Below are 23,688 nucleotides of genomic sequence, written 5' to 3'. Positions count from 1 at the left end.
TGCACAGCTTGTGCAACAAACTCATCCAGAAACAGTAAGTACCAAGAAAAGAATCTCAAGAACATGTATGAACATCCAAAAATGTGAGTTCAGCTACATAGTAACAGAAGGTGAGGCCATGATTTCAGCTGATTTTATAGGATCCCTGTCCTAAGAGGGAAGACATCATGTGTAAATTTCCCTCTTTGGGCTTAAGAAAATACTGCCCTGACACATGTGCTTTTTGGAGCTCTTAAGGGCAGCCTGTGCAGCTTACCATGCATTCATTTTATAAACTAACAGCTGTATTCATATATATACTTACATATATATTAATTCTATACGCTCACCTCTGCCATCCCTTCCACTGGCTTTTGTTTGTCCACTTGTAGTATACCGTTCTTTGCTGTACGAGACACTCGCAGCTCATGCCATTGACCCAGGCTGACAGGTTCTTCACTCCTATTTTAAGGGGAAGAAGAATTTTAAGTGTTTTACACTTCTGTCTTTCTGATATTTTCAGATTTCACTGCCATGTTAATAGGTCAGTTCCTCTTGGAGTGACTTTCTAGAAAACCCAAGAACAAAAACAACAAAAAATCCACTGAGTTTCTTTACTTACAAGGAAGCAATATACAGCCTGAGCCCTGCCAGAAAATGAAAATAAGATCATGTTACTACACTGAACAATAAACACTCTAGTTTGTTTATAAAGGAAATATTTCAATAATCAGAATGCACTTCATCTACCTCTGAGCTACTTTTTCTGCTCAGTCATTTATAAGGCATAAAGGCAAATCTTTGGATCAGCTATACATCCTCATTTCACAATGCCATAAGCCCACAGAAAAAATTTCCCACTTAATGGTCAGTTGAGCCCCACATTCTCCACCTTCTTTTAAAACAGAAGTACTTTGTGATGGCTTACCAGCTGTAATTATGCAGCCTGTTACAGTGACATCTACACGCATACACACATGGCCTGGCTGCCATACATTAAAGGGAAGTAACTAAAATATGATCCTAATGATGTGATGAGATGCTGAATAGGAACAATAATACCCATTTGTGTAAAGCATTCACGAGCCTCAATGGAAGCCTTTGAAGACTGTTCTTACTATCCTTATTAGCTCAGTACTAATATGAATAGCAGCATAACTGGTGGGCAAAAATGCATCTCCCTTTAGCAGTTATACAGATCCTTGCATATTATTTTCAAGTGTGCATTATTTATTACACCAGTTAAAACATTTACATCTAAATGTTATCTTGCAGACTTTCTTCCAGGAGCTATGAAAACTTGTGTTTGATTCACTGGTCAAGCTGGAAAAATCAAAAACAGTGTTATTTGGGACACCTGAAGACTTCCTAGCTTTCTCTCCATGAAAAAAAATATATATATAAAATTGGATTGGGTGAAATAATGTTTTGTATTTTCAGGCTGCCTTAAATGCTAATTTTAAAAGGTGTATCATTTTGAAAATATGAAAATAACAATTTTATCTTTTTATTTTTTTCTGAAAAATGAACTTTAGTTTAAAATTATTTTTATTGTATTTATGTTGATCCTTTAAGTTTTCTCAAAGTCCATTTTCATCTATTCAGAAGACAATGGCAATATTACATTGACAACCTCAATGAAAATATATCACTCACTGAGCAATGTCTTCTCTGGTAGCATTTAAGGTTTAGTTACCTTGAGTAAATCAATAGCTAACAGAACTTGATCACAGAGACACACACACAGACACATAGAGACACACAGACACACAGACATGCACCTTGCAAAGTCACTTGAGACTTATAAGCTATTTCTTGGATTCACAGGCCTTTTGAAACTAGTATGAGTTTGGTAGTGCTTGCTGCAGGCCCTGGAACTTCTGTTTTTTCACATACTATGGGGATAATGATTACTTTTTCCCAATCACACTGAACCTTAGGAAATATTCCAGGTGGTGAAGTTCTTGACTCTGCAATGTCTGGCTATGGGAAATCCCAAGAGATGGCAAATTCTCTTTTGACAAATTTTCTCATCTTGGTGAATAGCTCAGTGTCTGCATTCAGCTGTCCACTCAGCAGCCCTGCTCCTCCTGAAGCCTGCTGCACACACCGTGCTTCTTCCAGCCTAGCTCACCTAAGGCAAAAAGCAACCTTCATCAAGGTCAGCTTGCCTGCTGCTACTGTTCATGTACTGAAATGAGCTTACTTCATCCTTAATTACAAAGCCATTATGGCTGCTTTCCAATTATATTCTAATATTTAACAGCCTAGTTGTATGAAAAATAGTCAGGATGACCAGGGCTGTACCTCCACTTAGGCCAAAAGTTTCGGTGTGAAGCATTATGACCAAGATCAAGGCAGACTTTTATGTGGCGATTTCCTAAACAGGCAAGACAAACAGGGAATCTACTTAACTTCTTTAAGCACTGACAGAGCTGATGACAGGGTGCAGGTTGCCCACATTATCCAAAAAAAGGACATGAACTGGAGACAGGGCTATGTGCAAAGAGGTGCAAAGTCCGTGAGGAAGTGAGTGGCTCCAGCAGCTGAGATTTGGTTAATTAAACCAGGAAAAATAGTAACCTGATGTGTGTCAGCCAGGGCAAGTTCACTACAACATTCATAGTGTTCGGGCCAAAAATGTTACTGCCTTGCCTGAAGCTTGAATGCATGCTTTGGGAGCAGGTTGGGAGGGAGAGAGGTGGCAGCCAGTTGGAGGGAGTGATGCTGTGTAAAGGACATAATCAATTCCATTCAAGAGGAACCAGGATCCATGGGTTTTGTTTTACATATATAGGCTCAAAAGGATTGCACTGTGTGTCAGCAGTGTGCCTCCTCAATATTACCTTGCTAAAAAAGACCAAAGCAATGGAGCCACTGTAAAATACAATGGTGCACAGGCAACTACAAGCTCGGCATTTCCTCATCTCAGTGCTTGGCCTTGAAATCTGCATAGTATTCACCAAACACATGTACATTTAAGTTTAACAACATTTCTGGGGTGTGGAGCAATCCTGACAACCCTCAAACCTATGCTTGTAACTCTTGCTGCATTTTAAAAGCTCCATACATCGTGTCTGAACTTTAATCCAAGGTGTTCTGCAGCGCTAGAGTATTCTTCAGGGACCAAAAAAAAAAAAAAGTCTACTTTATGGTTGCCAGTAATAGGAATTAGACAGATGTAATCAGGAAGAGATTGAAGGCTGTTGTAAGAAGAGCCATTTTGGGTTGGAGCAAAGGTCTCTGACATAAGCTATTTCTGATGGTTTTCAGCCAGAGGAAAGAACAGGGCAAGTTTGGAGTGATACTTCCATTGATGTATCCTCCCAGCTTCTGGCAACTTGTCATTTAGCAATTTCCTGAGTCAGAGGCTGCATCCGTACAAATGTGTTTGATCTCTCTCAATGGATCTTTCTTCAAATTTGTCTATTATTTTTTATAAACCTATTTATAGTTCTGGCATATGTAACGTACTGTGACAATTAATTTCCACAACTTATTTATGTGCTGTCTGGGAGGAAAAAAAAAGAAGTCTCATTTTTGTTTATATCATTTGTTTTACAGTTTTACTGAGCTCCTTCTGATTTTCACTTAATGAAAAATTGCAGAATAATCATTCCTTATTCTTCTCCATGTAATTCACAATTTATAAATCTTAATCATACTTCCACCAAACTGTTTTCCAAGCTGAAGGGTCCTACTGTGCTTGTGGAATCTGCTTCTCTCCCTTCTCTGGATATCAATGCTATTTTTTTTTTTTTTTTTTAATTTTGCTTATTTCTTACAAAATGAGGTGACCAGAACTGCAGGAAGTTTTCAAGACTCTGGATCATGGATTTTTGTAGCGGCATTTTTCTTTATTCCATTCCTAAGAATTCTCTGCACTGTACTTGCAGTTTTGTATTTGTCTCCAAGCAGCTAGGAGTTGCTTGTACAGGGCACCATGATAACTCCAGGATCTTTATCTGACAATACAGCATCACCACAGCTGTGTATTTTTAGGTTTGTACATTATTTTGCATTTGTTCTCTTGAGATTTCATCTCTCAGTTTATAATCTTAATGGGCTTGTTTGCATGAGTCCTCATTCAGTGGAAAATCAAGATATTTCTCCCAATCACAGTATAGCCAAAATTCCTGATGTCCACATGAAACATATGGTATGCAAGATTTGCAGGCAGTGTACACATTTTTCATGAGCTTTACATAGATTATTTCTATATATTACATCAGCCTGGTCAAATTGGCAGCCTCTTGGACTAAACCCAAGGTACTGAATGCCTCTGTTCAAATCATTGCCTTTTCTGCAGAGCACAGGGAACAATTGTCCAGGGACTAGGCACTCACATACACAGACAGAGAAAAGCTCATCTTGAGGCATCTCTTTGCTCCTGTCCTAGGATTTCATTCTAGGTCAGGATGAATCATTCCCAGGAGATCTGTCTTTGGGAGTCTGGATGACTCATTTAAACCAGGTATTTATCTTTAAGACTGCTAAAGCTAGGCAAATTGGATATTACCCTTAGATCATCTGAAAAACAGCACTATGAGGAAAGAGGGGACATGGAGAGTCTTGTGACATGTCCAGTCCAGCACCTACTGCCCAGAACTGAAGAACAGGGAGGATGATGCTCACAAAAGTGCCCTTGTACAATCCTATGGCTAGAAAGTGCATGTGTATAAAATAGTTATGGATCCCTTATCAGCTGTGGGAAAATGTCACAGAGTAATACCATGCAGAAATAAAAACATCTGCAGTAAGATGGTGCCATGACAAGGTAACACTGACAACAATGCTTTGACACAAACTGTTGGAGGAAGAAGATCCTGTCGCCTTGTGTTTCTGTGCCTTCTTACAAGAAACAGGCACTAGAGAGATAGATGGGCTCCCATATATCATTATAGGACATTCCTCTTTCCAGCTTACTCCTTTCCTGGATGTGCACTCTGGCATCCTTGGAAGACAAATATGAGAAATGATGTTTTACCTGATGACAGCCGTTCCTGAACCACAGTCGAATCTGAATTCCACATAACCAGCCACCATGTTGATTGAGAGGAAGTCCTTGCTGTCTGTGTCGTAGCTATACAAAAGGACACCAGTCTCTAAATCTGGATGAAACGTCATCTCAAACTCCATGAATGAAAGGTAATTCTGTGGTTCCAAGGGCCAGGGTGTGCTAGCAAATGATCTTAAGGATTCGTTGAACTGAGGTATGGCCAAGGTGAGTGCTGGAAATCCAGAATACACAAGCAGGTCACTTGAAGCTCAAAGGTAAGGGAGCAACTAACCTACCAACCAATGTCAATTCCCTCGCTTTTGTACTTTAAGGTAACACTAAGGAAAACAACCAAGGAATTTCATCATTTAAATTAGAAATATTTTTAATTGTAACCTACATCATTTATCTCCTTAATCCCTCTTTTTTCCAAGGTTGTCCATGTATTAAAAAACTTTCTCGTTTTCTGTAACCACTACTCTGGAGTGATTTGCTGCAGTGTTTTTCAAGGTAGCAAGCATGCTACAGTGGATTGTGTCATGAAAAGCAATGTTCATGGTGTGTATTTGACAATTTCTTTGTATCTCTACAATTTCAACATGAAATTGATAATTTACCCTTTATACTTTAAAATAAACTGCTGACACTTGTTTAGAGGAAAAGTTTTAGTTTATTTTTTTTTAATGTTGAAGTGCAGCTGTGGAGTATGTTAGTGTTACTTCTGAAAAGCGAGTTTCGGAAGCTTAATTATAATTAACCGAAATAAGAAATAAGTTTGAGAATCACTGATTGTATAGGAGCTGGATGTAGCCCCAAACTGATTGGTGAGATAGGGTTTCACCATGTGATTTCAATAAGGTGAAATAAGTACTTGTCTTCTGTCAGTATAATAGCATAAGACCTTCTTGGATGCCACTATTTGGAACACACACCGAAAGCTAAAAAGCATAAAAAGAAATATAAGGAATCCAGCACTCTCTTACCTTCTTCACAATGGTGACCTTTAAACCCAAGAGGGCAAAGGCAAATGTACGAATCTGCTTTGCTTGCAGTGCAGGTACCACTGTTGATGCAGGATGCCTCGTCACAGATTCCGCTGCTGCACTCACCTAAACACAGTGCCACAACATTGATTTATTAGAGGACTTTGTCAAAGAAGATGGATTTGGCTTTTGATCATTGCAAGTAACCAATGAAATTTGCTTTCCTAGCTAGGTTCTTTCCCCGCATGTCAGACCATGCACAGTTCAGACAAAGGAGGTTGCTTTTAAGCACTGGCTTTGTACCAGACAAGGAAAAAACATTTAAAATAGGAGAAATTAGCCCTCACTAACAAACCATGACAGTCATATCTTCCAAACATTATTTTTCTTCTTCCCTCATTCCTATCTTTATTTTCTCTTAAACATAAATTGAAAACTCTCTGGATTGTTTAGATGTGCTGTGGCTTGTTTTATTTCAGTTACCGTAAGTGCTTCTTTATTCGCTGTAAATTCCTGCCTTGGTAGGCTTGGGAGGTGTTAATCATCAGCAGCTAATCTTATTAACTAAAATGAGGTTGTGAGCCCTCCTCTCTGCACTACAAGGAATCCATATCATCAGCATATGAGCTTCTTAATAAGTATTCCTACTGTTTAGGCACATCACCTGAAATAACAAATAAATGATTTATTCTTGCTGGAGTTACACTGGAATTGTCATAGAATTAATAGCTTACTTATTTTCTTCTGAAAACCACTGTCTATAAAGTTAGATTTGTCACTGGTCATGTGTACATCTGATAAAGTACTAGTTGATTTTTTCTCCTTTATTTTAGATAGTTTCTGCTTACATATTTCCCCCCTCATTGATAGTTATGAACTGATCTTAAATGTTAAGAAAGCCTACATAATACACTCATGGTGCACAAGTGTATGTACGTCATTTGGAAGGGCAAAGTGCTTATGACAAACTGTGAACTGCACATTTATTTTGAGACTGAACTATCACCTACAGGATAACACAGGTGTGCTAAGGAAATGCTGACAATAAACACCGGGGAATAGTATTGTTATCTGAACTCACTCAGGAAAATCTTACAAAATATCTGTAAGTAGGATATATATCCTTTCTGCTTTGTTTAGTGTAAATACAGTACTCTGATTTTAAAGATAATTTCCAGACCAGGGCTGTACAAAACTTCAGTAAGGTACTAGTATCAATACAGCATCAGCGTTCCTATCCTATATTCAGGAAGGAAAGCACAGTGAAGGATCTCCTGTTAGTGGCTGAGGCACTGGCTCATCCTCATCACTGTCACCCAAGGTGGAAAATCACCTTTCCCTACTGACTTGCAGAGGCAGGGATAACCCCCAGGGCACCTGGTGTGGCTCATTGCCCAAACAGACCTGTCTCGTATCACTCAGGTACATGTACAAATCCCCTGCCAGACCTGTGTCTTACTGCAGAGAGAAGGTCTGAGTGTGGCACACACAACAAAGCTCCAGGGCTCACACAAGGGGCATAACCAAAGCACACCAGTCCTCTGGAAGGGAACTGATTCTCCTTCAGCATGGAATTACCCCTTCAAATGGCTGCCCTGTATCCAGCCACAGGATCATGGGTGCTCACAATGCTCAATTAGCCATCATTTCCTCTTCTGAACTGCAACAGTGAAATTGGGCAGGAGGGGAATGGGCATCTCCTCACTGTTTTTTACCTAACTGTACTCCAGTGGAATTTAAAAGACAGTTTCTATAGGATTTAAATAAAATCTTTCATATACAAGTCCTATTTCCAAGCTTATACAAAAGAAAGAACATTTTAAAACAATAATCTGCACCTTTCCTCAAGCTCCTCTCCAGCCCTACTGAAATCCCCCATGGCTACGAACACTTGTCATGATGTCAACATTAACAAGCAGCACCAGCTCAGTTTTTCAGATGGTGAAATCAAGCTAAGGCATGTGGGTGAACTAGAGAAGCATCAAATCTGAGATGTGAACAAAAAACTCAGATGTGATGCTTGTCTTTAGAGCAACTGCTGTAATAACAATGCTGGTAGTATTTTCAAAAGGACCAAAGTTAAACTAAATCTTTAAGGACTAGAAAAGGACAAAGATGATAAGAACAGCCGGACAAGCTGGACAGCTTGAGCTGTAGCTCCCTGGTGTGCAAGGACAGGCTGTTCTCTTGACATTATATGCTGGGAGGCTTCTTCTGAATAGGGACAGTAGGGACCCCTCTCCTCCCCACCCATAGTCCTGTGGTCCACGTACCACAGCACCCCTGATTTATACACTGTACCACTGGAAAAGAAATAAAAGACTGGCTAGCAAAAAACATCCCTAAGCCCTAGCAGAGTTCATTTATAATTTATTTATTTCAAGTTTAGCATACCACATGTTGTTTGCAAATCTCTGCTGGTGCAGTATCATATAAAGTGTGTGCAGCCACATAAGGACAGCAAGGCTCTACTGCTCATTTTCGAGTCACACATGGCAGAGCCCAGCACTTATTTTCAGTGATGCTGATTGTTAATGCAGTAGTATGTGAAGCATTCATGGATGGGAATGAAGCCAGCTGTATCCCAAGAGGCAATAGAGATTAGGGCTCGGAGAACTTTAGCAAGGCTTTTATCTATCTATATATAAATTCCATAGATTCTCACTCTATCGTGAAATTACCCTCTGCCTCCAAAGTCTTATTCTTTTCAGCATCTATTTCTTGGGCTGCTCTGTTCCCCTCCTTGTATGCCATAGAGGTTTGGTCATGCTATCTAGAGAATATAGAGCAATTGTTAGGAAGTTTCTCATTAATCACTTCCTTCTTGGAATGACAAATGCAAAGCTATAGAGGAGAAAAAAAGATGACTTTGTGGCTGAGGCATGGCACGGACAGTTCAGCAATATGGGATCTATTTCCTGCATTTAACACTCACTTTCTGACTTGGGGTTTACCCTTCCCTTTAAACTGTTTAGACTGGGAGGTCATTAAAGAAGGGATTTTGTTGCCCTATCTTTTTTCTGAGTGCCCGTTACATGAAGCAGAGATTAATAAATACATATAGAAGACAGGCTCAGTTAATTAACTCACCTTTTCATCTGTGAAGGGGGATAATGTTATAATGCGACCCCACAAAGATGTTGAAATGATGGATTCCTTTTTTTTTTTTTTTTTTTAAACATACTGTGATTCTGGAAATGGAAACAATGGATGGTTGACAGGCCTATGGATGGTCAATACATGGTCAACTGGCCTGAAGGCCTTTTTGCCTCAGCAGTAATGGGGTTTCACGGGAAAAGCCCTTTTAATGGCCACAGCACTGCTCTGAAAGATTTGCTTTGGACAAGTGCAATGATGCCTGTAGGCAAAACACATTTCGTTGTGTTCATAGTGTTTTACAAAAAGACAGCATGCATACTATTGACTTCTGGTGATGACTGTGTCAGTCAGGAGCACAGAGAGGTAGCCTGGCAGAAACACTGGTGCAGACATAATTATATCAGCAACACTGAGTTTCCTGTTTGCTCATGGGAGCTGGTTTTACAATTGTGTTTGACAACTGTATCCACAAGGGTTTTTGGTATACCACATTGACATTTACATGCACAGTGCTATAAAACCTTCCTACTACAGACATAGCTGCAGCAACGCACAAAGACACAGAGATGTATTACCCCAAAAGTCAAGACCACACCTTCCCCCTCTCAAACACGGACCATTGCTCAATTTTTTCTACTAAGCAAAAAATTGGTTTAGCACTGCTTAAAGTGCTAAACCCCACACCATTACACTTACCCACATCAGCACCACTGAGAGCTTTCCCTAATGGCCAGGGTCTCATATCAATCATCTTCCCATTGATGCTGAGCGACTGAACACAGCCCTGAATTCCTCGGTTGGTGCCTGTGGCTTTGACCAGCCAGTACACGCTGGGGGCACCACCAACATAGAAAGGAGTCCGGAAGGTAATTTTACTGTATTGGCCCTAAAGGGAAAACAGAGCACAGCATGATGTAGAACAGACATAACAAAGGATAACTAATTAAGCCACACTGTGCATAATCAATTATTTCTCCATGAAGACTTGTCCCAGGGGATATGAAGGCTGTTTATTGGTAATTCCTTTCCATTGCTCATTCCTCCACTCTGTCTATCATCTTAAATGTTACTTTTTGCACCAGCATCCATCATGATAACATGAGCTATTTAATGCAACATAAAAAAAGCTTAAAAATCACTGTCTTCTAAGGACACGTTGTTGGTATCTGTTTTTTTGCTGCAATTTCTTCTTTTGCTTTTGCCAAAATTGTTGTCTTCTCAACTCAGCCCTGGGGGACACAAACCAATGTAGTACTGCCGTTTGGACAAAACTCAGCAAATGCCAAGTGTTGAAAAATAATTAAATTACAAAAAAGAACAGTAAAAAACAAAACAAGAAAAAAAATGATACAGCTGCAACTTCAGTGGGATTCTGCACACTTTGACAGCACAAAATTTACTCCTTTTTTTAAAAAAAAAAATTTATTTATTTTTATTTGACCTTAATCTGACTATGGAAACCTACACACACTAGTTTACTATTACTACTGCAGTGCACAAGAAGGAACAAGAAAACTAAACAGAACTTTTTTGATAATTGAATCAAACTTCTTCCTGATGTGGGCAACTGAGTCATAATTCCTTTCATAAATTGATCAAAATATGTCTTTCACCTCCTACTCAAAGGCTGTTTCAAAACCTCAGTGCCCTTTAGAAGAAAACATTTACAATTCTTGCTTTTATTCATAGCCTTTTTTTTTTTTTTTTTTTAAACTAATGTGCCTTTCAATAATCATGATCGTTAGGCCAAACTCCTTCTGGATTTTTCACTGCTGCCCTGCCTCCATGATATTTATAACAATAAATCCCCATAAATAACAATAAAGCCCCATAGGCTCTATTTGGCCAGACTAAGTGAGCCAAGGTTATTGAGTCTGTGGGTGTTCACAGCACAGTGCATTGCAGAAATATATCAGATAGATCCAGATTTCAGGAGGGTGAAATAATTCAGGTGGGGCTTGTGGCTAGAGAGAGTTTAGACATCTACATGATTTCATGGTGGACACATCCCAGGGCACACAGCCCTCCAGCCTGCCTCCAGCTGACTGCCATCTCCAATTGCCTTTGATGTTCCTGCCCGCCTTCATCAGTCAAGTTCCTCTTCTTGTTTAGGAACTCTCTAACCCCTTCAAGTTAAAATGAACCAGGTCAGAAAAGACTATCATTTGCTGATACTAATCCAGGTCATTTTAACTAAGAAGTTCTGGTGGAGAGCAACACCTGGAGCAGTTAACTATTTTTCTGGTGTAACTGCACCTAGAGAAGTGTGTGTTCACTGTAAGAATCCTCTTGGACCATAATCCACCTTCTTGCACCTCTTCTTGATCAACTTTTTGATCAAACCTATTTTGGGTATGGATGATCACAGCTCTGTATGATCCTTATGCAGTCTCACAAAAACAGCATTAGTCTCTACTGGACAGATCTCCTGTTCCTCTGGGAATCACATTTGCCTTCTGCATGGCCTCACAGCACTGGTAACACATAGTGACACGTGACAGACATTAAAATCCTTCTCCTCTGTCATTGCCAGCTGATGAGCACTCAAAGCGCAGCAGAAGTTCTTGCCATTAGGCTCCAAGCATAGAGCATTTAAGCTGACAGGCTTCACCCTCTTCCTATTACTCAAGTCCTCAAGATTATTTTTTTTTTTCTGTTTCAGAGCCTGCACATGAAAGTGTAAATTAATAAGGTGTTTGAAGCCACTTTTTTCAAGTCCAGGGATGGCATGCTAATAGTGGTTATCAAAGAGAGGAGGAAAGGCATCCAAACCAATTTGTAATTGTCTTTTTTTTTTTTTTTTTTTTTTTTCCAGTGCCTTAATTTCACTTCTGTTCTCTGGTTTGGTAACAGATGAGCAAGTCAAAACATCTTCCTCTATTATATTTTGGTCTTGAATGAAATTGTTGATGTTACCAACAGTCAGGACAAAATGTCTATCTCCATTACCATGCTTAAATCTATGTACATGGTATACATTTAATTACACTTTTTTATACAAATCTTGTGTGGCCATATGTATATTGTACATAAATATATACACATAAACACATATGGCTAGTCTTTTCTGTCTGAGGGAGGGGAGAAGCTGAGACTTGTAAAAGAAAGCAATCAGATTCAGCAGCTGTAAAACCTGGCAAACTTCTCACAGCAGCTTGTCTGTGAGACCAGCACAGTGCAGCAGGAGGGTGCAGAGCAAGGAGGGAGCATGACGGGAACCTGAATGGCATTCAGGATTGGGATTTTTATCTCTGTGAATTCTAGATTATGTATGTAGAAAAGTAATCTGTATGTTGATTCTGGTTCACTGAATGTCCCAATGCTGAAAATTAAAAGTGAATCTTTTAAATCTGATCGGACTTCTACAGACAAGGAAAAAAAAAAAAAAAAAAAAAAAAAAAAAACTCATCTCAATATTGAGAGCCCCAGGTTGACCTGCAAGTGCAGGATTACCTACCTGAGATTTTCCTGTGACCGGAGCATCATTGTCCATCCTGAGCCAGCCATTCAACCCGTCTCTGAACAGTGTGACACTATGCCAGTTCCCCAGCTTTATTTTGTTTTCACTTGTTATAACTGCAGCTCCAGTGCCACAGTTAAACCTGGCAGCAGGAGACAGAGAGGGCAGGGTCACAATTTTTCATTAACCAAATACTGAATGTTTTTAGACTCTGAATATTCCCTTCACTCCTGGGAAACTCTCTTTTTCACAATGCATATTAACAAGCAACAGGCAAATTAGAAAGCAGGTCTAAGTACGATCTATTACATGTTTCCAATTTTATTATTCCCCTTTCTCTCATGGAGAAAGTTTTGCATCCTCTGGCCATATCACATGCATTGCAAAGCTTGCCCACAGCTAAAATTGTTTCAAGATGCAGGGTATTACAATACAAGTTCCTGCTATCACAGTAATTTCTCTTGGGAATTTCTCTAGCTCCCTAGTGAAAGGCAGAGCTGTATTAAAAACTCTGGGATTCTGTACGAAACTCATGTATTTCAGTGCTGATTGACAAGGAGAACTCCTGGAGAGTCTCTGTGGATCTGGCCATGCACAAAACGTGCCATTTTCTCTAATTGCTGTTCAGTGCAGGAGGTGAACAGAAACAGAGCCAGGGCACGTCCCCACTCTGGTTTTCCCCACTTTCTAAGGACTCAGCTTCCCAAATAAGGAGAGCCTTGAGATACTCCCTCACACACTTAGTATCCACAGCAATGCAGAAACCCCCTCCGTTGTCACATAAAAAAAAAATCTACAACTCCCATCTAAACAAAGGGTATGGGATGAAGCTCCAGGCCCCTTGGTGGCATGGAGTCCTTTATTTTGCTACATGATTTGCTCCTTTTGCTGTGAAGCAAAAACACTGACTATGCACAGCTTGACACAGCATAAGCTCAACAAGTACAGTGGCTCACTGGCATATGTGGTGACATAGCAATGAGTCCCAGACCAATACCCCAAACTGATCATTTTGCCTTTACACCAAGGTCTGAGTAAAATGAGTTCAAAAGGTCACTTGTCAGCACACTGAGGATGAGAGAAGAAACTATCGCAGAACTGTCCCATGAAGCAATACTATCCATTCTGAGCACTACACTGTGCAAAAGTCATAGACATGACAGATATTCATGACCAAAGGCAGCCCCTTTTCTTTAAATCAGATTTAGCATGGAGGTGAGCCTATTAGAAATCAATGTTTTACCTGAACTGGATGCTCCGTCGGATGATTGCCAGTGACATAAAATCACCACGGCCATGTTCATTTTCTCCACAGTATAGCAGCAAACCATCTTCTGATTCAGCCTGCAGTGATGATGTAAGCATGAAAAAACAAAGTCTAAGCCTCACAGTGACAGATAAACACAAGTAGCACTAGAGGACTGTTCTCCAGAAAGGGTACAAGATCTTTCAGATGAAGTTTTAAGCTTCAAACAAAATCAGAAACTGGTTGATCCATTATGAATTCTGCATTTGAAGAGCATAAAAAATATTGTCATTATGCTTAAATGGTTTACAAACATCTGTTTACAGTATGATACCATCAGATCTAGCAACAAGCTTGAAAGAATAAAACTTAGACATGGAAAGCTGTGCACTGGAAAAGGCTCTGGGGGTGCTGGTCAATTCTCACCTGAACATGAGCCAGCAGTGTGCCCAGGTGGCCAAGAAGGCCAAAGGCATCCTGGCTTGTATCAGGAACAGTGCAGCTAGCAGGACCAGCGAGGTGACCGTCCCCCTGTACTCAGCTCTGGTGAGGCCACCCCTTGAGAACGGTGTTCAGTTTTGGGCTCCTCACTACAGGAAGGACATTGTGGCCCTGATGGTGTCCAGAGAAGGGCTATGAAGCTGGTGAAGGGCCTTGAGCACAAGTGCTGTGAGGGACGGATGAGGGAACTGGGGTTGTTTAGTCTGGAGAAAAGGAAATCCTTATTGCTTTCTACAGCTACCTGAAAGGAAGGTGTGGGTAACTTGGGAGTCAGCCTCTTCTCACAAATAACTAGCAATGGGACTAGAGGGAATGGTATCAAGTTGCACGAGAGGAAGTTTAGGTTGGAAATGAGGAGACATTTCTTTCCAGAAAGGGCATTGGAATGGGTTGCTCAGGGAGGTGGTGGAGTCACCATCCCTGGGGATGTTTAAGGAAAGGTTGGACATGGTGCTTAGTGACATGGTTTAGTGGGTGATATTGGTGGCTAGGGGGTGATTGGACCAAATGATCTTAAAGGTCTTTTCCAACCTTAATGATTCTATGATTTAATGCCTAATGTGAAAACTGTGAGCACAAAGTCTAGCAAGGACACCCTAGCAAGCCTGCTAAGCATAGACACATTAGACTTGCTGCACATGAATACACACACCCTATTTCACATGTTCAATGAGCCTCACACTTTTCAAGCTGAACAACCTGTGCAGGCAAAATTTCTGCATATGAGCATAACAGCAGACACAGTGGCTTTTCACAGCCATCCTACAGTTTGAGCTGACTAATTGCATGAAGAGCGTTGGATCACCACATGAGGCAACAGATCGCTTACTACTCTAGTGAAATGCTCATATCTAGGCTGTGATGCTGGCCAGTCTGCCTTGCATGGGAGCAGGGGTGCAGCTGAGAGCTCACCTACAGGACGTGCTGGCCCACCTTCCCTACAAGCAGCCCTAATCAGCTCTGTCCTAATACACAGACACCAAACAAGCCCGTGTGGGGTATGCCCTATTGTAGTGGGTTTACATGGCAAGGTTTTGATAGTGGGAGGCTGCAGGGGTGGCCTCTGTGAGAAGAATCCAGAGGCTGCCCCATGCTGGATAAGGACCAGTTTCAGCTGGCTCCAAAATGACCCACTGCTGCCCAGAGCAGAGCCAAGCCAATAAGTGATATTATTTGCATCTCTTTGAGAACATACTTAATGCTCTCTGCCCCAAGCAGAAGAGGGGCAGAGAGCGACCGTGAAGGAGTGGCGGAGATGAAGTGTCAGGGACTGACTGCAGCCCCCATTCCCCTGCTCTGTTCAGGGGGATGTGGGGGAAGAGGGTAGATGGGGGGAAGGTGTTTTTAGTTTCATTTCTTTGTTTCTCGCTTCTCTAGCATGTTAGTCATAGGTAATAAATTTTTCTAATCTCCCTATGCTGAGTCTGTTTTGCCCATGATGATAATTGGTGAGTGATCTCTCTGTCCTTATCTCAACCCTCCAGACCCCACCATCATATTTTCTCCCCCTTTCCCTTAGAGGAGGGGGAGTGAGAGACTGGTTGTGGTGGAGTTCAGCTGCCCAGCTGGGTAAAGCCACCACACCTACCACATCAGACCTATAGCTCAGGTAGCCCAGCATCTTGCAGGTGTCCCAAACTTCAGAGGTGGGAAATAATGCCTACTTATATACTGCAGCTTAGGAAAGGAACTCTGGACAGAAGGCTTTTTTTTTTTTTTTTTGGCTCAGTACAACAAAATCACCCAGATGGACTTTGGCCTGTAGCTCATTCACATGGCTACAGACCTGTCAATGTTCTTTGCCACTACTCTGTAATGCCTGATATCGCTAGTCTCAAGGACTCTCTCATGCACTAACCACTAATAATGGGCACAAACATTTTAGCTCAGATTACCAAATTAATTTGCATTCATTGGATGTGAAGCCAGATCTTTAGAGATGAAGTTTACATATAGACTCATCACAATTACATTATAAGTTATAGTGAAGCTAAGTTACCATTCCAGTGTCAGTAAAATCAGAATAAGACAATAAAATTTGGAGCTCCTAACTGAGCTTGAAATTGCTTAAACTTACCCTGAATTCAAGGGTAATTTGAAATGTCTGATAGGAGTTTTTCAGTGGTTCGAATGTGATGTATGAGTAGCCATAGAACTGAGGATACTGGATAATAATATCTGAAAAGCAAAGACAGAAATGTGGTTTAGCAGTTTTCTCCCATATAAAAATCGATATACGCATTTAGCACTAAATAACATCAGGTGAAAATGCAAGGCAGAGTTTCTCCAGAGACAGCCATTAGTCAGTAGCAGTCAACAATCAGTTAACCTATTGCCTTGTCCTCCCACCACCTTTCACAACTAACTCCTTTATTCCCAAGGATCTGGTGAACTTGGAAAGAAACAGGATACTAAGGGCCAAATACTGCTCAACAATTTAATCACTGGTTTCAGTGGAACTATCTCCAGATTTTCATCTCTGTTACAGAAGACAGAATCTGTCTACTTTACTACTATATTTATCTCCTTTTAAGGATTCACTTATTACAGAGACAACAAAGTAATTTTCTGTTATGCAGGATTGCAAAAACATATGTGGGAAATGTGCACTGGGCCAGGCTCCACGCCTCATTAGTCACTGCTGCTCCATAGCTGCTGTGTCCAGCATCGGGAGAATCCTTGGGTGGCTCTGAGGAGCCCAGCAGCTCTCATTTAGCTCAGAGCAAACAGTCCAGAGAGGGGTGGGGAAAAGAGAGTCCCTGCAGGCATCTCTCCATCCTTGGATGTAGCAGTGCCCCTTCATATTGCTTGTCAGCTGGCATCATCGATCCTCAGCCTTTGCTGTCGTATGTTACAACACCATCCCAGCTCCAGCACAGTAGAAAAACAACATAGAGAGAGGTCTAACTGCTACCTTTGTAGCACATTTTCCTAACAAACACAGATGACAGACATGACCTTTCTCTTTGCTGTTTGAATATTCAGTGGATTTTACTTGCATATTTGGATCTGGATATAGTTTCACCTTTTTTATTTGTTTATTTGTTTGTTATTAAGCCAAAGTATGTTTGAGACTGAGGTGGAGAGAATTGGTGCTATAAACCTGAATGCAACCATAAGCAGACAGGATTAACTCATGCCCTGATCACAAACAGCACAGACTGGACCAGGGAGCCATGCAGCTATTGATTGTAAAGAAAAGTCTGTTTTCATTCAGATTTATATATTATTTAACAATACTGTCTGCTGAGGAGAAATAGGGTACAAGACAGTATTGGTACGTGATGCTACTGCTTACCAAGGAATAAAAAACTCCCTTGTGAAAAATGGTGGTTTTGGACTCACATTAACAAACCAGTTCTACAGGCTGTATACAGTTATGTCAGTTCAAATACATCCTTGACTTTTCATACTTGATCAAGGCCAAAAATCACATCTGCAGCTGCTCCATGTGGCTGAGTCACAACAGATTGTTTTCAGAATGAACTCTCTCTACTCCAGCACTGGGAGAAGAAGCTCAAATAACTCCCATGCCTGTACCTCTGATGCACATCAGGAATGTTCAGAACAAGCCTGCAGAAGAAATGCATGTGCCTGGTGGTCTTCTTTAGATGGTGGGATGACACTACCAGCAGTAACAGGACAGATCCTCAGCACTACTTGCATTCATCACTGACAATAACACACAAGTCATGCCACCATCCCAATATAAGGGGTATAATTTCTCTATCATTCTCCTCATTTACTTTTTTTTGCTAGTTACTACCATTGATCGAAACCTTCTGTTGTGACTTTCAGCACCTGCTATCAAGAGTTTGACACTTGATGGGGAAGTGATGCCTGGGATGCTGAGTGCCTGAGAAAGTAAGCCCACCACTTTGAAGGGCCATGACGGGTCATCTCAGGCACCTCATGTAGCTGTCCCTTTAGGGCTGAGCAGATCTAGGAAGCATAGAAAAGGTCAGTGCCTTTTCCTTCCCCCGCTCCTGCACAGCCACACCTCTCATTTTCCACAAGCTCTAATATTCATTTGACCCCTTGGTCACCAAAGCATCAGGAAAAAAAAAAAAAAAAAAAGAAACCACAAAGATCTGTTTCAGGCAAGCTAAGTGAGCTGACCAGGCTCATTAGGTGATTAGTGCTGATGTCAGACCTGGCAAAAATGAGAGATGAGGTCTCAGCAGCAGTCCAAGAGGGCTGAATGCCGGGGAAGACATGTATGGACCTTGCCAAGCCTGGGTGCCTACCACCATGCCTGGCTGCTTCTCCCTTCCTCTTCTCCCATATGGGGGAAGGAGGATTAACCTCCCCCTGCACAGCTACATGGGGTCTGCATTAATCTTTCCCCATTTTATTAGAGTAACTTCTTCAAACTTACTTGAGGAAAGAAAAATGAGGGGATTGGTCTGAACTGGGACATGGAATCTGCTGTTTTACTTAGGGATCTATTAAACTCAGCCGGCTATCCCAAAAATGTACTTTTGTTGTTTTACCTCACAGCTGCTCCTTTCCTCAGACAAACAGAAGCCAGCAGGAGAGCAGAAATCCACCTCCCGCTGGTCTGCACCAGCCTGGACCACAGCCTGGGCCACAGCCAGGCCCTCCTGAATTCTGTTGTCACTGCACGGAGGCCACAGACATTTGGTCAGCTAACCCAAGAGGGACACTTTATCTGGAAGCCAGTAAGAAAGCACAACCCCACACACTGTCAGACAAGGAGCTTGGCATTCAGAAACCTACCTTCTGTGCATGTCTCTCCTCCTTTTCCCAAGTTGCAGTGGCAGCGCGAACCTCCCCGGTCATAGTCGTTGACACAAAAGCTGTCTGCAGAGCAGATGGTCTCATCGCAGGAGAGATCAAAGAGGCGCAGTGCAGAAGACACGCCACCCCTTCTTGTGGCCCTGGCTGTAGTCGCCTTTGCTGTGGTAGAAGGTCGTGTGGTGGTGGGAGTGGAAGTGGTGGGCTCAGAAGTGGTTGTAAGGAGCCGCGACAGGAGCCTGGAACTAGACCCTGGTGTGACCTTGGTTTCAACCAGAAATTTTCTGTTGCCTCCTTTGATAGCAGGGAGAGGTCTGAGCTGAAGGGAAAGAAACAAACACAAATTCAGTAAAACTTATGTTTCTACATGGAAATGAACTGAATGCTTTCCATGCCATGGATCAGAAGTAACACTGAAGAAAAAGAAGCAACTCACTGAAGAAAAAGAAGCAACCACATTATAATATCTGAGCATATAATATCTGTCTGACAAGACCAGACACTTTAAAAGACTAAAAAGAAAACAAAAATGTCAAACTGGAGTCTTGAAATTTACCTCTTCTATGTAAATGTCATAGTCTGAGTCATCAACATCAAATCCTTCATCATCACCAGTGACTGTCTCGGTGATATACCGATGCCCATAGCTTCCACTTCCTAATTCCTCGGAGCCTGAAAAGACACAACTAATATACTCAGTTCATACGTTTTTTCTCTTTACATACAGCAACTCAAATCTCACCTCCCCCTGGCTCAGCACACTGAAGTCAGAAGTGGTGTTAATATTCATTCTGTACAGGCGATGCATATTTCAACCAGAAGATGGGACATGTTGCACATGTGATACATGCACAACAAACCAAAAGAAGACCTCCATTTAGTCACTTGTGTTTCTTTAAGAAAGTGGGAAAAACTCAGTTCTCCCACTGCAAACTGACTTTTATCTACCATTCCTCCAGGAGAAAGGCTCTGAATGTTTTTCAGCATTAACCACACTTTAATAACTGTATTGTTTTTAGACCAAACCTTTCCCTTTTATAAATACACAGTCTGCTGTTCACCCTGCTGCCAACCAAATAACTGGAACAGCACAGAGGTACAGCTAGCTGGGGTTTTTCTGGCACCCTCTGCTTGATCTGCTTACACTGGCTCCAAAGCTTCTGAAATTAATACTCTAAGTGTATTTTTAGATTGTATTTCAAAATGCAATGTAGCACCTGGAAAACAAGAAAGGTGCACAAACACCACTTGCTTTTTGTGTGCACAATCTGCCTCTCCCTGGAGTGCTGAGCAGCTCTGAAGGACTTCATGCTAGGAAGTGCCATTTAAAAATGTAATATGATCGATGCAGAAAATATCTGTGTTCTTCTGCACTTTACACAACAGATCTGTTTAAACATTGCTTTTTAGCTAGTAAAATTTACATGAAGTCATGAGGAAATATAATAAGGGTAACTGCATCACTACCATTCCTTGACATTTCAGTAAGGTTAACAGTATAAAACATATAGTAACCAGTGAAACAATGGACTTCATATGTTTTTTCCATAAAATATGCTGCAGTCACTTAAAAACAGCACAGGTAATTCCTGCTTTACAGAGCCTCTGTATGGGCTGACCACATGTACTTGCTTATTTTAGCAGCCGTAAGCTGCCCAAGTTTTCCTGTGAGTTATCAGGTCCTTCCCACCACTACAGGCTGAGTCACAAAGTCCAGCTGGGCCAGGGCTGTCTGCAGGAAGGAGACTTGACAGCCCAAAAACGCGAGCAAACCACTTGGTGGTAGTGAGAGCTCCACTACCACCTCTGAACAACCTGATGGAGCCAGCAGAAGATAACGAGGCTCAGCAGACTTTTTGGACAGTTATGTAATCAAGCATATGCGCACCAGATACAAGTGTGTGCCCTGGCTGGCTCATTGGCCACCTACCATACGCTCCTGCAGAGCTACTCAGCAGTGGGGTTCACATGCTACATCAGCACAAAAAAAATGCAGAGCCAAACAAGCAGAGGTAATGAGGCACACACATTTCCAAGCAAAGCAGCATGCTAGACCAGGAAAATAATATGTATAAGCTTCTGCACTCTAACATGTATCCCTAATCATCTGTAAATAATACAATTTAACTGTAAATTAAGTAGAAGTACACAGCATAGAGTCCTACTAATGGAGCTAAGCAGAGAATTCATAGCATTACAACTGGTGATGAGGTGAGGCCAATTGGACAAACTACAAACAGATTATTTTTGCTAGTGACTGTGAATGCACAGGCAAAGAACAACTTGAAGAAACTGGCTGCAGATTTACAAACTCAACCCAGTCCTGCAATCAATATGGAAAGAAACACGTATTAGCAAAACAGGAGCACACTTCATATTCCCAGTATTCATTTGAAAAGTCACTAAGATTAATTAGCACCACCAGAAAAATTTACTCCAGGTAGTCAAGTTGGGCACTTCTCCTCCATCTATCACTGCATTAGAATCTCTTTCTCTGGCAAATGCAATTTTATATGACATTCATTTCTAGAAAAGAATTTCAATGTGCCCAAATAGAAACCTTATAAATGACACTTGTAGTTTACTGGAAAGTATATTAATGAAGCAGAGCCCAGCACAAACTCAGCTCTTAGCAGATGCAGCAATTTTCAGCTCACTGGAATACTCTTTAAGTCGGACCTGTAATATTACTTCTTGCTCTTCTAAGTAGAGTGCACATATTGCATGTCTGAAAGTATTTCAGAACTAATTCAGTTCTAATGGATGAAACTGTAATTTACTTAAGAGCAACAAAAGTCATAAAACTAAGCTGGGAAAAAAAAAAAAATAAAAAAATAAATAAAAAATTGCACATTACTGATCAATCATTTGTCAAGGAAAACAGTCCAATCTGTATTCAGGCTGTGATACATAAACTCAATTTTCTAATTTAAAGGCACAAGCTACAAAGTAAACATCTGTTATAGCCCAAATTTTGCCACATTTTTTTCTCTTCTCAAGCAAACTTTCTATTGGGTTAATGGATTTAGATTCAGAAAGGATGGTACAGATGAAGTAATGCAGACAATGGAGTATCTGTATATTCACATGTACAAAAATATTTGTTCTTACTTTTGCATTCAGATATGCAGACCAGCTTACATGTATAATACACAATCTTAATGCCATGCTGTTTTGCTCAAGTGTAACTCTCCTGTCTTGAGTGAAATTATCACTGAACTACATCAATAGCCACCAACACTCAATGAGACCTGGTAACTTAGGAGACATGGGCAGTTCCCCAAGCAGAAGTTGTGCCTCTTTCACCTGGTAAACCAAGATGTACCGCGCTTTTCCAAAGGAAGACCTTTGGAACAGCATGTACCCACAATTTTGAGATAGACAGTAATTTCTTTTACTCTATTGAACTTGCAAAATATTCACATTCTTGAGAGAGCTAAGAAGGTACAGCTTATTGTGTCTTGACAGAAAAGACACAATAAGAAAAGCCATTCTTCAAAGACCTTCAGAATTTAAGTTTGGCATTACCAGGAAAAGTATAGCATAAGAAGGTGCCGTAATATTCACAGATCTCTAACATGGCCTAAAATCCCCCTACTTGTTCTCCCAGCTCCATCTAAGTTTCAGCCAGCACATGCTACATTACTCTACCTGCCAACATGCAAGCAGTTTTTGTAATGTAATTGCACTTGGGAGCAAGGAAGGCAAAGAGTGTTACTCCTACCTATACATACAGATCAGTAGACACAAAAACAATGAGACTATCAAACAACCCACTGTCTTCTCAATGGCTTTGGTCTGCCTTGCATTTGGTGTTGGCTCATTGGATATGACATGATACCCACATGCAAGGTTGCAACAAAACTACCAAACAAACAAAAAGCAGAGAAGCCAGCAGCACTTGATGTAGACAAACCTCCTTGCCAGCCCACTTCTTGAGAGCACTGCATAGCTTTTTTGGAGAGCTCACCTGATAATGGGTGGCAAATAAACAAAAATAAAGCAAAGTGGTATGCTGCAAATGCTGAAACAACTCCAGAGATTATGTGTGACATATTTTATTAAATCAGTGTTTTGGTGTAAAAGAAGATGAAGTCTGTTTTAGACTCTCTACCTGGTCTTATAATCTTGTTTTATAATTAATTGAAAAACTTGTGGGGGGTCCTGAAATGAAGACATCTTCTTTCCAAATAATTAGGGATTAAGCTATACCAAAGATATCTTTTTCAAAACAAAGAGAAAGCCATACAAACTTCTGTTTTGCCAATTAGGTGGCCACCGACATTCCAATCCAGAGACATGCTGATCAGGAGACGCATAAGAGGGTAGAAGATAGACCAAAGCAAGCAGATTGAATGTAGTGTTAACAGACTGATCACCCTCACACACAAGGCCTAACAGGTTTAAATACATCAGGGCATTTTTATCTGAATTTTGTTCATGCCAGTGACTCAGAGTGAAGCACTACATATCTCTTGGCCTGTCTCTTGCTTTTTGTTCCTGTTTGTATAACGGAAACATTAAATACAAACGCAGCCTTTGTAAAGCCTTCAGAGATCTGTGGGAAACAGTTCTGAAGAAAACTTTCTCCATCTACTATCTTCAGGACACATCACCATCACTTAAATCAAGGTTTGGGCCTGAGGGACTGCTCTTTTCCTGT

General features: G+C 41.0%; 1 protein-coding gene across 2 annotated transcripts in view; it reads right to left on the bottom strand.

Moving 5' to 3' along the window:
- The window catches only part of EGFLAM (EGF like, fibronectin type III and laminin G domains), a 75,047-nt gene that overhangs the window by 13,279 nt on the left and 38,080 nt on the right, over nucleotides 1-23,688 (bottom strand). For both annotated transcript variants that reach the window (XM_084505090.1, XM_084505091.1), the window contains 9 exons: nucleotides 19,582-19,697; nucleotides 19,008-19,344; nucleotides 16,345-16,445; nucleotides 13,764-13,864; nucleotides 12,518-12,662; nucleotides 9,757-9,946; nucleotides 5,962-6,087; nucleotides 4,967-5,210; nucleotides 330-441 (listed from right to left, as the gene is read on the bottom strand). In XM_084505090.1, the coding sequence (XP_084361216.1) occupies nucleotides 330-441; nucleotides 4,967-5,210; nucleotides 5,962-6,087; nucleotides 9,757-9,946; nucleotides 12,518-12,662; nucleotides 13,764-13,864; nucleotides 16,345-16,445; nucleotides 19,008-19,344; nucleotides 19,582-19,697 (1,472 nt within the window). The remainder of the gene's footprint in view (nucleotides 1-329; nucleotides 442-4,966; nucleotides 5,211-5,961; nucleotides 6,088-9,756; nucleotides 9,947-12,517; nucleotides 12,663-13,763; nucleotides 13,865-16,344; nucleotides 16,446-19,007; nucleotides 19,345-19,581; nucleotides 19,698-23,688) is intronic.

Source organism: Aythya ferina (genome assembly GCF_964211825.1).
Source record: "Aythya ferina genome assembly, chromosome: Z".
NCBI lineage: Eukaryota > Metazoa > Chordata > Aves > Anseriformes > Anatidae > Aythya > Aythya ferina.
This window is presented reverse-complemented; position numbering and strand designations above follow the sequence as displayed.